Raw genomic sequence first — 14,513 nt, 5'->3', positions numbered from 1 at the left:
CAAGAGGAAAGTTGGGGACACACCTGGTTTTGGTATGATCTCCTATTTTTCAGCTTTTCTTATCTACATCTTCTGGGGCTTCCACGAAGATGCAAGATTTTGGGGATGGCTAGGATCTGGTGGTTGACCGCGTTCTAAATCTAGTCTACGTCGAGCGTGGCGTTCTTTTTGAAGACGAAGGGTGGGGCATCGGGGTGGTTTGTGGATTTTTTGGGCTGGTTTTGGTGAGTCCTGCCGCGTTTTTGGTGAGCTATTTTGGGGCGTTCTGCCCTGGGTCTAGGCTTATGTGGTTGCCGGACTAACATCTCACCAAATCATGGACCTAGCGACACGAGGAATTCGCGGGGGTCGCTCGGTTTGCCTACCAGATTTTGCTAACCTGATTTGTAGTGTCTTTTTTATATTGATCACACCATGATTTGAAACTTCTCGTCGGAGTCGGTGCTTTTTTTTTGGGTCGCAACGAACAGGCGCCAATCTACAAACCACAGTTCTCATAGGGCTTAAATCAAGATCAGCGTTGAGCGTCGTGCGACCGATTTTGAGGAGAAATCGGTCATCCCGCGCACCGTTGGATGGACCCCGTGTGGTCGTTTGATGTTACTGCACACAGACACATCTCTTTCACATGATGCCACACCACATGCTACGGTACAAAAGCGTCTTTTCCCTTGACGTTTGGAAACCATAGGAAACCCAGGCACCAATACAACAAATCTTACCATAAAATAATTACAACTGATCGCAGCTAAATTGGTGACACATACAACATTAACCTCATGTGAAAATCTCTTTAGAATATATTACAGATTTATTTAGAACAATAATTACCAACCTTTTTTTACAAAAAAGTAATAAAAACAACATTAATCTCATCTGAAAAACCTCTTTACAACATATTATAAAAATCATTTACAACAAATAATTATGAACTTTTTCAGCAAACAAATTGTTATCACCAGATTTTGGCCAAATCAGGAGATGGGCCGTAAGTGAAGATGGGCATGAAGGATATACGCATGGAGCATCTTTGAAGCGGCCGTGCGCGAAGAATTTGGGCTAGATTGCCCGTGTATCTGTAATATAATAGATTGCATCTTAGTTTAGAATTAAAAAGATAGAGTTTAACCAGTGCACGGTTAGGTGCACGCCCGAATTAGAAAGTCTCTTGGACTATAAATATGTATCTAGGGTTATCGGAAAAGGAGGACAATCACGTTCACAACAAACACAAATCAGGCGCATCGCCACCCCTTCTTTCGAGGGTTTCTCCCGGGTAAGCATCATGCTGCCTAGATCGCATCTTGCGATCTAGGCAGTACGCGTTTATTCGTTACCTTGTGCTGCTCGTGCTGAAATGTTGTTGATGGCGAGCAGTACTATTTATCGTAGATGTTTTGGGGCCTGCATGGATGCTTTTCTTATGCATATCTGTTTAGCCATGCCGTCCCTCGATATCTAGCTGCCCTTACACCTATCCAGGTGTAAGGGCAGCACCATGCTTGTTCATTGTTTAGTAGATCCGATCTGTTATAGTTGCTCCTTGATTCTTCAAAGATTGGTTTAATATCTGTATGGTTAGGCCTTGCAAACGGGTTGAACGATCTGGTAGTGCGTTAGGTATGGTTTGTTAGCCCTAAGAGGGATGTTCCGGGAATTAACTTAATGTTGGTTTTTAGGCCTCTTTTAGGGTTAGTTTTTCATTATCTTTCGTGTCTATTAGGCTCAACTACACGTAGGATGTTCCGATCATACGGTGAAAACCCTAAACTGTCGTAGATTGGTTTAGCTTTATACTGATCAAGCAGGAGCCCTATGTCATCGTTAACCCGACGTGAACCATGGGGCGATCGGCTTTGTGAGCCGATCCACAGGGCAACCTGAGAGCCGATCGGGCTCGTATTTAATGTTTACGTGTCTGCCATGCAGGAAACTAATCGAAGCAATCCAACACCTTCCTGACCAGGTATAGGTCAGGTGGCACGCCTTTGCAACCGCTGGGACGTGTGCCGGAACATTTGCGGGACGACGTCGAGGGACCAGAGCCCTCTGCAGCCTTGGAAGCCTCCCGGCTCTTCGTGTTGCTTAACCACTGCTCGCCGGTGGGTTTTGGCAGGCAACACAAATTAACAAAAACAATATTAATCTCATCTGAAAATATCTTTACAACATAGTCATTTAGAACAATAATTATCAATTTTCTTAACAAAAAAATATTAACAAAAACGAACATTAATCCGATCTGACAAATCTCTTTGCATATTATAGCATATTATAGAGTGATTTACAATTAACAACGAAAAACAACAACTAATTTTTGGTGTTTACAACAAAAAGGTAACAATAGAGAACCAATCTAATCTTAGGTGGTTAGGAGGGTGATTGTACCCCAAACCTAGCAGAGTTCAACCCCACAAAGCCTAGCCTCCGCCGCAGCAGGAGCAGAGAGGAGACAGCCCTAGCCAAAAATTCCCCAATGGGTTCTACCGAGCCCGCCCGCGACGAGCAGCAGCGCGAAGCCCGCCGCAAGCGCCGACAACGTCGTCGAGCGCGACGCAAGGCCGGCTGTATTCCGTCCTCTTCCGCTGAATCTGGGTAAGGTCCCGCCGCCTACCCCTTACACTTAAGCTTTCTATTCCCTCTGCGGCGCGCGGCTGTTGAATCACTTCTTTTAGGGCAGAAAATGATTCTTTTTTTTTATGACAAGCGAGAATACAAACCCAGCTTAGAGCTTTATTTCTTGGCTCGCAAATTAGCTCAATCTCGATGCATGCTAGGTGAGCCTCGAAGAAATTTTATGCAACAGCATGCATGTGCCATGGTGAAAGGGGCTAGCTTTCGACCAACTACTTTGAAATTGGATTCGGTCTTCCTAATTTCTCCAAGGATACGTCTTCGGTCTTCCTAATTTCACCAAGCCGTTCCGTGAATGAGCCCTAGACTCCCATCCAGCGCCCAAGTTTATTGGTCTAAAGGTTGAGGATTGGTATCACGCCTGTTGAGTTCCTAGTAACATTAGTCTTAGGCTTGTCCTGTATACTAGTTGTGGATTAAGTGTCAATGTATCACTGAAAGTGCTTGAACCAGTTCTGTGTAATTATTGATTCTAGGACTGCTAGTTCCTGTAGGGTGTGGCGTGTTGCCAGGGGAGGTGGAGAGGGGAAGCAACGTGGTACCAATACATATATAACAAATAGAGTAGAACTAAATTGGTGGATTAATACCGGGAGAGCACTAAATTTTGTGCATAGATGTAGAATAATATTGTTTCAAGTTAGTACAGATCTCTGACCTGTATCAACTTGGTTATAGCAAAATCATCATTCAGAATAATATGGATTGTTAACGATAAATTATCTTACTCATTGAGCTTGTTCCCCTCCAGGTCTGATGAACATGTTGGAGGTAATCAAGAAGAAGCTGATTCATTCTCAGGGCAACTACCTGAGAGGATTGGCAAAAAAGGAAAATCACCCGTGAGTATTTTGGTGGAGGAGAAGGACCTGGATTCGTACCGTCGCGACTGGGAATCCTCTTGGGGCGGCAAGTTTGGCCTCTTCCGAGACTACAGTAATCTACTCAACCATCTCGTTCTTGCTTTACTTATCTTCTTACTACTGCATGCCTCAACCTGATCAGTTCCCTTACTGATCCTACAAAAAAATACTAGATTAGTTTCCCTGTAGGTAGCTTGTATCCTATGTCTGAACCAGAATTCTTGATTTAATGTTTGCCTTCTTGGCTGATTTGAGACTTTGCTGCAGCTTGTGTGAGAGCCATGCTCTTCACATGTAAACCCACCCCGCCACATGCTGGCGTCAAAACTTGCTTGCAGGTTTTCTCCATCAGAGTCACAGAGATCAATGATGGTCTCGAGTGGCCACTTGAGGTCTATGGCTTGGTTGCCACCCGAGACTCTGTGGATCATAATCGCAACATTATCTTCAGACGTGGAAGGGATGCCTGCCAAATTATCAATGAACAGGTTTTCCTTCTTATTTCTTTTGCTCATGGAGGGGGATAGAGGAAGTTCCCGCTAGATTATTTTCAAGTATACTGTGTGACTGTCTCGTTATACATAATTTAAGAGAGAATAGCCAAAATACCAGTAGTCAAATCGAAAGTGCCAAAATACCACTACTAAAAAACAAAGAGCCAAAATACCACACACTTTCAGTTTTTCATGCCAAAATACCACTACTGACTAACCAAGACTAACATTTTCAATGAAAGACACAAATAACCTTACCTCTTCACATAGGGTAACTCCAAACCGCCCCCAAATGCCACTCAATTTTATCTACGGTATGCAAAAGGTTTTGCTAGTTTGATGTTGATTAACAGGAATGTCCACATCCATCCAGCTAGAAGAACGAGCAGTGGTGCATAGCTAATTACCTACGGTTGCCTATCCCGGCCAAAAAACAGCAGCCCTGCCTCCAATCCATAGCTACGCTGCCGACAGCCTGGCTGGATGCACACGCGTGCTCTGGAAAAGCAGCCGCCGAACGCCTTGCCTCGGCCTGGTCCTTGCGGATTTCGTTGGGGTGCAACCCCTCCCAGCGGCGGTGGGTCAAGGGGGAGTAACGTGCCGGCACTGGCGCTGCTATTGCTCCTCGTTCTACGAGGAGAAAGGTTAAAACGTATGCCTGTTAGATGAAATCAGGGTCAATTTTGTCAAGTCACAGAAATCAAACGGCTTAACTAACAGAGTCTGTTTGTCAATAGGTGATAGTGGTATTTTGGCATGAGAAAACCGAAGTTGAATGCTATTTTGGCAATTTGGTTTTAACTAGTGGTATTTTGGCACTTTTGGATTTAACTAGTGGTATTTTGGCTATTCTCTTCTAATTTAACCTTGATGAAGCACCAAAATAATTACTGTGCAGACCTCTTGCTATTGAAATGAGAATATATAGATCTCAAAAAAAAAAAAGAGAATATATAGCCATGGGAATGTTTTATCCAACAGTGGTTGTCCCAGTTTTACTTCTGCAAAGACATAGGTGTTAGAATCTGACTTGTTAATGTTTATTTTCATTTAGTTTTTGGGTAAGATTATGCTCTTTAGCTGGCTTTGTTGAGGTTAATGTTCATTTTCATTTATGTGTGCTCTGGGCTGTTGGCTATATACTGCGTCCTTGTTTCTGGACGTAGTTACTTGATTTCTTAACGAGTACAAACGATGCTTGCAGGATTCATTTTTGCCGTTGCCTGGCCCGTCTCGTGCGGTCGTGTTCACCGACCCTGTCGATGTCGAAATCCAACTAAAAGTGAAGGGCAGAACAGAACCTGAAGACAAAGATTTGATCTCCAACGTGCTAGTATACAGACATGATTTCAGTAGTGACAGTTCTGGCAGTGCAGGCAACCTCGTGCGTAGCAGTTGTTCCAGCCAGTACTGCGCACTGGAGCTCACCTCCGCACTAATCGCCGGAGCGGTTGAGGCCACCATCATCAACGCCGAAGTTATCCAGGGCCAATGGCCGAAAAACTTGGGAATCCGTGTCATCTCTGGTACCACCAGCATAGATGAGGATTTCATACTGCTCGATGCTCGAGACGGAAGGTTTCGGGTTGATCTAGCTGATGGTCTCATACGCCTTTCCAGAAACATTGTGTGTGTAGAACAAGATGGAGGACTGAAACTCTCTGTAGAGGCTTACAAGAGAAACGGAGATATCTATGAAGGATCCGCCGTTACAGTCTTGACACCCAAGAGATTCTCTGCGAGTCTTGGTATATGTAAGCTTAACTTCTGCACGGTTCGGTTCACTGTCGCTTGGTCATGCCTTGCGACAGTGAGTGATCTGATGGCCTATGGTATCTGAATCTGGTACAATCAACCATTTGGTCGTGTAGCACATAGTATTAGAGGATACCATTTTCTTGTTTCCACTTAGCGGTTCCAGACTTCCAGTTGTGTTAAGACTAAGAGATGTAGTTTCGTTAACATGGTGATGGTATGTATGTGTCCAGACTAAGACTTGAGAGATGTAGTTTTGTTAACATGGTGATGGTATGTATGTGTCCAGACCACTATTTATAAGACATGTTTAGTCTAGACCGTTATTTATACCTGTGTCTTGGTTCATGAGACATGCCATGCTGCTCTCTATAGTAGCATAATTAAGCATATTCACAAGTTAATTTCTTGTATTTGTGCATCACTGGCTTGTGGAAGCAAAGTGCAAGCGATCTCGATTGTAATGTTTTCATTGTACAAACATACCCTGTGTACAAACATCTTTTTCCAGCATCAGTACCATCTACACAGCATAAGGGTTCAAAAAAACTATAAACGTTCGATGTTTATACGGCAGTAGGATTTGGTCAGTAATATCTCCTTCGAGGAATGTATTCTCCGCTTCTTGGATAGTCCGCTTCACTTAGATGAGGCGGAGGAAGATAAGCGTATGCATATTCACCCTACAAACGGATAAGAAATAATTCAGATATAGACCCCTGACCACATATTGTCAGAAAGACGACAAGTGAAGGTTTAGAAACATTAGTCACACTCTCAAAAATACATGTTGGCATGGAATCTGATCCCACAAACGTGCAAATTATCAATTTCAAATACCTTATATTTTGAGCTACACAAAAATGACAAAAATGTAGATCTGAGTAGTACATTTTCAAATCTCCAAAACATATCAGATTTTATTAATTTTGTGTACCACAAAATAAAAAGAATTTCGGGTTGAGATTTTGCATGATTGCGAGATGTATCACTGAAAATCTCCAAAATTGTTTTCAGATTTTTTGATAACTTATAAAAATGTATTTTAATTTTTTTAAATGGCGAGAGCACTGGAGCTCGGGAGCCAAAAGCACTTTTCGAGATTGACCACGTTAAAATACAGTCAATAGCTTTATCATCCACAGTAACAGAATGAATATAATTATGTTGACTTAACAAACTATATCAGTTTAGTTCTTCCAACAAGTAATTCTGATTGAAAATATAGATTAAATTAAAGGAAGACGTTGTAGTGAATGAGTAAGAAAGTATTTAGACCTGGTATTGAGGATTGCTTGTGTAACCATAATAGGCTGGTGGTGGAGCTGCTATTTCTGTCAAACGCAACAACAAAAAATGATTACAGAATGAACTGGCTTAGCCTACATGAAAGCAAAATCAATACCAGTGCAAGAGTTCAAACAAAATCAACTCAATAGCACCACCGGAAATGTACCAAATTCCAATCTAGTCAAATCCTCACACAATCAGCAATGCCACTCCCAGTAGCATGTGCATAAAAATTGCAATCTAGCTGCTGGGTTTTATAATCGAGCTATTGGGTTTTATGGTCCTTTGAGATATCAGGTTTTTCATCGCCTGTTGCATCTTCTTTATATAGATAATTAATTAAACATCCCGTGATGGGGAAGAACAGAGCATAGGAAGGTGTCTTCTGCTTTCGTTGTCCTGTCTGGTTTAGTAGCTTTTGATTAGGGGATTGCTCTTTCTGTTTTGTGTTTGCCTTGGAGAGGCGTCTTTGTTTTTAGAGATCTTGACTTTTACGTAACCAGGTTATCCTTGGATGTACTGAACATTGTTCGTTGGCTTTGATAAAAGGCCAGGCCAAGAGCCTTTTCTCCAGCCAAAAAATAGGAAGCACGGGCTGAGGCGGCTTGTGCTCGGTAGCTGGAGACAACATTGAGCTTATTTTTACAACTCTGGAGGTATGCAAGTTAATTCTGTGCAAAACTCCAGAACGAACCCTAGTGCAAGCCTCACTCACTACCTCCCAGGGTGTACTACAGTTATACCGAGACACATGTTTAATGGGCTGTGGGTTGTATCGGACAGTCAATATTGGGAATTTCAGTATTTAAATTTTCTTGCCAGTTACATATCTGAGAGTTACGGGACGTGTATCGGCATCAGATAGACATACTGATATAGGTGCGCCACCTTGACAAAGTATCGGTGCATCATAGACGCGAAAGCAGGAGGCAGAGTCAACATTCTTGTTGGTGCCTAAGAAATACAGGGTAAATCTAAGCGGTAGAAGTCATCATAAGGAGTCACTCAGGACGTGTCCGACAACATGGAAACAACAGTTATGTGACGGCTTACAGATAAAAGCACGCCTATGAGACAAGCCACGGGTGTAATTCATCCGGTATAGGTGGTTAAGAATTGCAATGTGCCTTTGTAACTGGGCGGTAAATATCTGGACTCGTGCAATACTTGAGCAGGGTATGCACTTATTCCAAGAGAAACCAAGAACATGACTTCCAGTCTATAAGATATTAAGATATACTCAAATGTATATCTCGACTAAATCATAGTGTCTATTATGTGCAGTTATTAGAGGAACTAAAAGATGCACATCTACATGGACTAGACAGTATTAAAGACTGTACCTCTAGTGTAAGGAAGACCATCAATATGATGGTAATTTGACGGTGTAGCTCTGCAAAACCATGGAAATACCAAATAAGTTACATGTTTGGCGGAGAATCTTCTCAGTACCAAATAAGCAGCAAGACGAAATGGAAACAAAACCTCGGCTGATCATACACATAGGTGACTTGAGCGTGATCTGCGGGTGCACGAACACGATTTACAGGAGGGATGTATCCAGCATGAGGTTCCTAAAGGCATGCATGCATTAATATGATGTATACATAAACATAGATGGCGTAAAAAAAAAGAGAATACGTGTATAAAGACGAAGCATTTGATGTATACCAGGTCACGAGAATTTGGTTTAGATCTGGATGATGCACCCGCAATGGGGTGAGAATCGTTAGTCACATATCGAGGTCCCAAAGAACGTTTCATATTTCCAGAAGATTCTCCTGCATATGCAGCTCTAGCATAACCACCATGACGTGTTCTGTTGGAAGGTTTTGTCAGGACATCACCTGCACAAAATTACAGGTATAAGAAACAGCACCCATTAACAAAGTTAAACAAAATTATCAGAGAACATACAATTCTTCCGTGCTTTCTTCAGTAGTCTTTCATTTACAGCGATATTTTCAGTCTTCCCAGCTTTCCGTTTGCCCTTGTACAGGTTGGATGCTTGTGGTACCTCCGCATCAACTTGTGAGGTCAGCTTACTCGTGTCACCTTTTGGCAATTTATGTGAACTCTTCTTCACCATGACCTCTTTTTTGTGGTCCTTTTTCTTTATAGAATTGTTAGCGTCTTCACCTTTAGCAACTTTCTTGTCCAGATGTACTTCCCGACGTGGTCGAGCAAGACTCGCAACCAACTACGTAAAGAAAGAGAACAATAGTGCAGGCAAGTTAGCAACCAATAGCAGCTTAGATGAATCAACACAAGCAGGATTTAGGATTTAGAATACCTTAACTTCACCACCAATCTTGGCACTGTTTATCCCTTCCACACAAGCTAATGCACTGTTCCTGAATGAAAATTCAACAAAAGCAATTTTCTTTTTTGACTTCTTTAGAAGGCGAACTTCCTGAATCTCCCCATATGATTTGCAACACTCTTCAATGTTCCCCTTATTCCAAGAAAGAGGAACATGTTCAAGGTATACTGATTTAACCTGCAGACAAAGTAACAGTAAATTACAAAACAATGATACGGAGTACTATTTCCAACATGGGTAAATAAACTTTATGGCAAAGTATTAATATTGGTATATACATATGGCTTAGTAACAAACATTTGCGTTCATGTGGGATACATGGAAGCTGCTAGGTGATTTAAGATACTTCTGGTTGTTTAGCAACAATCATTTGCTAGCAAGGAGCCTAGTAACAAACTTGCGTTCTAAACCTAAAAATAAATCAACTCTGTATATCCGTAACTGGCCCAACACTCAGTTATGAGGATTGACACAACCCTGTTTCAACGAAAGGAAAGAGGGATTGGAGCACACAGGGGCTACACACATGCTCATGATACCAAAAGCATCGCAGAATGTTGAATGGTACCAGAAACCACCCTACCGCCACAAATCTGAGAACTGGAACCAGAGAGACCATAATAACTCAATTTGGCAACCATAGCTCCGGATATGCATAATCGAACCCCTTAAATATCTGAGTGAGGCATTCATGCAAGGTTTTCCATGTGCGGGCAAAACCTTGCAGTGTTTATGTAAGGAAGAGAAAGGAAGTCATGCTAGCAGGATGGAATAAGATGGATTGTCTGATTAGAGGAGAATAAGCAAATCTGGCGGGGCCCTGGATGTGTAGATAAATCACAATCCTGACAACTTGATCCAAAACAACTGAGGCCCATGGAAAAGAGCAGAAGTCCCAAAGTTCAAATATAAGTGAAACAACAAAGATAGATATAGACAACTAACCATCCAAAGTTTCTGATCTATTTGGTTATGATTGATATTTGCTATGGTAAAATAGTTCAGTCTCCAAAAATGTGCAACCAAGAGAACAGAGCGTCGCTCTGCTGGCAAGGACAGCGAGTGCGTATCCAGCCCGGAGTCCCAGACTCTGCAGGTGATCAGGTTGTTTCTTCTATCAATATATGCCACCAAGGGCTAGTCCTGGTTGGTCTCATTTTAAAAAAAAAAGTGCAACCAAAATATGTGTTCACGTTCCAAAAGTTTGACCAAACAAACCTAGCTGACTCATGGACACATACTGCATATTATGATCTGTTATTTTTGACTGAAGACACCATTCAGAAGGTAGGTTCATTACCTGGTTCGAATAACTCTTTAACAGCCAAAATTGATGACATAGAACAACAAATCAACTAAGAACTATCCAAGACATCCTAATATCTTAGAATTAAACAGGCAATAGCTGCTTACCTTCAGAGCAAGCTCTTGACTTGATTCTGTAGGGGTTCGAGCATATTCTTTCTCACTTCTATCAATGTCGACAAGTGCATCTGGTTGCTGTAACTTCTGAAGTGCGCTTTCGGTAGTGTCAGGCGCAGCAAATTTGAGGAAACTAATCCCTCTGTTTCGTCCTCCAGTATCAGGGTCATCAGGTAAAGTCATTTCAAATTCTTCGATTCCAATACTTTTCAATGAGAGTAGCACCTGCAAATTATAGTTGGGAAAACAAGTAAACTAAATGAAGTAGACCATGTCGCATCTTCAGAGACATTTGAAAGCTGGTAGAATTGTGTTCCTCTATTATACAGATACAAATAAGAATGGATAGTGATGTATGCAGTCATTCCGTTTGGATAGAGGATCAATTCATTCAGTTCTTATTAAGTCAATACATTATTCACATAGAAATGATTCTACATAAATACAATTCCTTGCATAAAAAACTTTTTATACAAATGAGGCTAGACAACCTAGCTCTTATTTTTAATATCTTGATCTACTTCTGGATTCAAATATTCAAACACATCAGTGTTGTAGGTTCACAGGATTTTGTAGGATTCCAACCCTTAGGATATGTTCCTATGGATTGCCTTTGGATCAAGGGAATGGTGCTACACAAATTCCTATGGATTCGATTCCTATGCCTCAATTCCATACGAAACTGAACATCCACTCCAATCTCTTTTCTTAGAGTCAATCACGTAGGATCGAGGATCTTTTCCTGTATTTTCATGTGTTCCATCCAAATGACTATTCCAGCAGTTTTACTGTGTTTTACAATCCTCTGTTTTGCACAGGCAAACCTGTCAGGTTCCTGTGCTTTTACTATTCATGTGTTTCTCAATCATGTGATCCAAAGTGGCCCTCAAATACGACTAATGAATTAATGCCGTTTTGCAATGTCACATATCACAGACTAATATTACTTTTCCAACTTCTACTACAGCTATATTGGTGAATTGTGATTTTTCCGCAGCACATTCAAGTGTTTGCAACTTCTACTACAGGAAATTATTTGAACTTCACCCTTTCATTCCTCTATATATAATTAACTCAGTTTTCACTGTCTGCTTTCCATGAGGTCCATGACCCTTGCTATATTAATTTGTTTGAATAAGACATAAAGCAGAAAAACCTTCAGTGGGCTATGGTACTTTATGACTCCTCAACACCAATTATCAATGCTATTTGGTTATTGAGCTAAATATTAATTCAACTGTCCAAGTATATTGTGCGTGCCTCATCTCATATCCCATGAACTAAGTGAATGAACATATCTTTGTATCTGGAATGTTAGTCTGTTAGAAAGATCAGCAACATTTCAGTTGTAGCATGATGGCGCCAAAGATAAGGAGCCTTTTGTACACATAAAGATTACTTTTTTTTAGTTCGATATCTTCCGAAGAGCTGAGTAGCCTCAGTACAGTAAGTACTTGTTGGCATGAGAATATTCTCATACTTAAATATAATCAAACGGTAAAACTGTTGTAAAAATATATAGTGCCATAACAAATTTTCTAAATATCAGGATAAGGTAAAGCTCTCTATATCTCACCTGCTCTTTTGTCCAGCTCTTGCAAATGTTTTTAAGGTAAAGGGTATTCTTAACTCGAGAAGCTGATACTTTGACCTTTTCCCCTGTCACCTGAGAAAAAGAAACAACGAGAATTATGGTCATTATTCAATTAACTAAGACATACTCAATGAAAAACTATTTGAAGGACTAAGGGTTTATTGCATCAAAACCTCAACTCCATCCTTAAATTCAGTGAGAGCCTTCTTTGCAGCTTCAGTGCTCATGTAACGAACAAATGCAATGCGGTTGTTCTTTTTTTTAGCAGCATTAACTATTTTAGTAGATACGATCTCCCCGAACTGAGAGAATACCACTGTAATGTCTTCCTCGGTACAACCCTTAGGCAATCTACCAACAAATATTTCAAGGTCTTTAACATTCCCCACTGCAACTGAACCCAGCATAGCAAATGAGGGGTCAAGTTCACCATTCTGCGCCCCACAGTGGACACTGAACTGGCCGGCAACGACATCCTTATCGGCATCCCGATGTGAACCTTCATCCCCAGATTCTCCGTGTTCTTCGGGCACTTCATTCTTGTCTGGAGTATATATGGAAAAAGTAACCGCTTTATGATCATTGGCTAGTTGGACACAGTATATAGGGCAAAAGAAACATGACAATTTCATGGAATCTATACTTCTAATCCAACAGGATATATAGCCACATATAGTGCTCAGAATATGAACATGTTAGATAACGAAAATTACACAAGGGTTGATATTTATATTTATAAAGGTCCCTTGCAGTTTTTTCCTCACGATGCTAGTAGACAAATAAACTAGACTAAACACTCCAACCACGAGGGGACATGGTTTAACTGAGGTAGCACTCAGTCTCTATGGGCAACCTTACTTTATGTAAGAGTTTGACAAAATTGGGCATATATATATTAATATGAATCAGTTAATTGCCAGTTTCATGCCGTCGGTGTATTTGACTCATAAGTTGCCACCAATAAGCAAGTGAGGGTATGAGATCTCACGACGAAGCCTAAACAAAATCTCATTTTTCAATACAAGGTTATTACCATCAAGAAGTTAGCATTGAACTGCGTATTTGACGTGCAATGTGCAATAGGCTCAGCCTCTTACTTACCATCTGCTGCGGCGCCTTCTCCCGAGACCTCCGCGGCATCCTCTTCCATCACATCATCCTTCAGATTCTCCTCCTCTGGATGTTCTTGCCCCTCATCCTCCTTACCAGGCTCCTCTACCACCGCAGACTCCAACCCCGCATCTTCACCGCCGCCATCTTTCACTGCCGTCGCCATCGATTTCTCCTCGTCGCCTCCCTCCATGGCCACCGTCCTCTCCGACTCAGTCGCTGCAGCCGGGCCGTCTCCCTGGCCCATCGCCAACACCGCCTTGCCTCCATCGGCTTCGTCCTCAGGGTCCTCCTCTGCTTCCTCGGGATCCTCCTCCACTTCCTCCTCGGGATCCTCCTCCACTTCCTCCTCGGGATCCTCCTCCGCTTCCTCGGGTTCCTCCTCCACCTCCGGCTCCTCGACGGACTCCGCCCCGGTGGCCTCCTCACCGCGACTCTCCACCGCCCCGCCACCAACCTCCGTAACCCTAGCAGCAGCCTCCGCCGTGTCAGGCGGGGCCTCACCCACAGCCGGAGGGGCCGGAGGGGCCGGAGGGGAGCTCTCTGAGGCGGCGGGCGCAACCAGGGCCCGCCGGGGCCTCCTGGCTGGAGGCATGAGGGTGCGAGGATTGGTTGCGCGGGATTTTGGTGTGGTGGTTCGACGGCGAGATGAGACGACCGAAGGAAGGAGGAAGATGATGTCTAGTAGAGCCCGTATTAGTCCGAACCGAAAAAATGGAGTTCAGTCTCCCGAAAAACGATTTGAGTGCGTATTTAGGCACGGCGCGGAACAGAAACTTGTAAACCCAAACCGAACTCGGAAAAATCAAACGGCGCGGAAAATAGGTTTTCGTGATTGAACTCGATTTCATCCGATCAAGGTTAATTCGATCATAATTCACACTAATAGTGGCAAAATACAACCGCATTGCACCTAAATTACGTACTACGGACCTAATTAGACTAGAAATTAAGGTTCCCAGCGACTATACTGTCACCGGGCGTCGGCGGAGGGTTTTTGGACGCCGCCGGTTGCTAGGCGACGACGA

At 42.4% G+C, this 14,513-nt stretch overlaps 2 protein-coding genes across 3 annotated transcripts; one reads left to right on the top strand and one right to left on the bottom strand.

Moving 5' to 3' along the window:
* The first annotated feature begins 3,305 nt into the window (after positions 1-3,305).
* On the top strand, positions 3,306-6,076 carry LOC127299126 (uncharacterized). The gene is made up of 3 exons (XM_051329037.2): positions 3,306-3,570; positions 3,765-3,985; positions 5,196-6,076. The coding sequence occupies exons 2-3, from the start codon at positions 3,779-3,781 to the stop codon at positions 5,829-5,831; spliced, it is 843 nt and encodes a 280-aa protein (XP_051184997.2). The 5' UTR covers positions 3,306-3,570; positions 3,765-3,778; the 3' UTR covers positions 5,832-6,076.
* A 150-nt stretch (positions 6,077-6,226) lies between these two features.
* LOC127299124 (uncharacterized) lies at positions 6,227-14,110 on the bottom strand. 2 transcript variants are annotated; one of them, XM_051329036.2, is made up of 11 exons: positions 13,477-14,110; positions 12,549-12,919; positions 12,358-12,447; positions 10,773-11,006; positions 9,330-9,536; positions 8,954-9,236; positions 8,708-8,883; positions 8,522-8,610; positions 8,380-8,429; positions 7,025-7,080; positions 6,227-6,429 (listed from the first exon to the last, which is right to left on the bottom strand). In XM_051329036.2, the coding sequence occupies exons 1-11, from the start codon at positions 14,078-14,080 to the stop codon at positions 6,334-6,336; spliced, it is 2,256 nt and encodes a 751-aa protein (XP_051184996.1). In that variant the 5' UTR covers positions 14,081-14,110; the 3' UTR covers positions 6,227-6,333. The 2 variants fall into 2 exon arrangements, with proteins under 2 accessions (XP_051184996.1, XP_071675976.1); XM_071819875.1 differs by having other exon boundaries at positions 8,537-8,610; positions 13,477-13,740.
* Between the last annotated feature and the right edge of the window lie 403 nt (positions 14,111-14,513).

The sequence above is a fragment of the Lolium perenne genome, chromosome 5 (assembly GCF_019359855.2).
Source record: "Lolium perenne isolate Kyuss_39 chromosome 5, Kyuss_2.0, whole genome shotgun sequence".
Classification (NCBI taxonomy): Eukaryota; Viridiplantae; Streptophyta; class Magnoliopsida; order Poales; family Poaceae; genus Lolium; species Lolium perenne.
This window is presented reverse-complemented; position numbering and strand designations above follow the sequence as displayed.

Coding starts and splice junctions, on each gene's coding strand:
- LOC127299126 (XM_051329037.2), top strand. CDS start 3,779: ATGCTCTTCACATGTAAACCCACCCCGCCACATGCTGGCGTCAAAACT. Junction 3,986..5,195: donor GCCAAATTATCAATGAACAG/GTTTTCCTTCTT, acceptor CGATGCTTGCAG/GATTCATTTTTGCCGTTGCC.
- LOC127299124 (XM_051329036.2), bottom strand. CDS start 14,080: ATGCCTCCAGCCAGGAGGCCCCGGCGGGCCCTGGTTGCGCCCGCCGCC. Junction 9,537..10,772: donor GTCAAGAGCTTGCTCTGAAG/GTAAGCAGCTAT, acceptor CTTTGTCTGCAG/GTTAAATCAGTATACCTTGA. Junction 8,611..8,707: donor AACCAAATTCTCGTGACCTG/GTATACATCAAA, acceptor GCATGCCTTTAG/GAACCTCATGCTGGATACAT.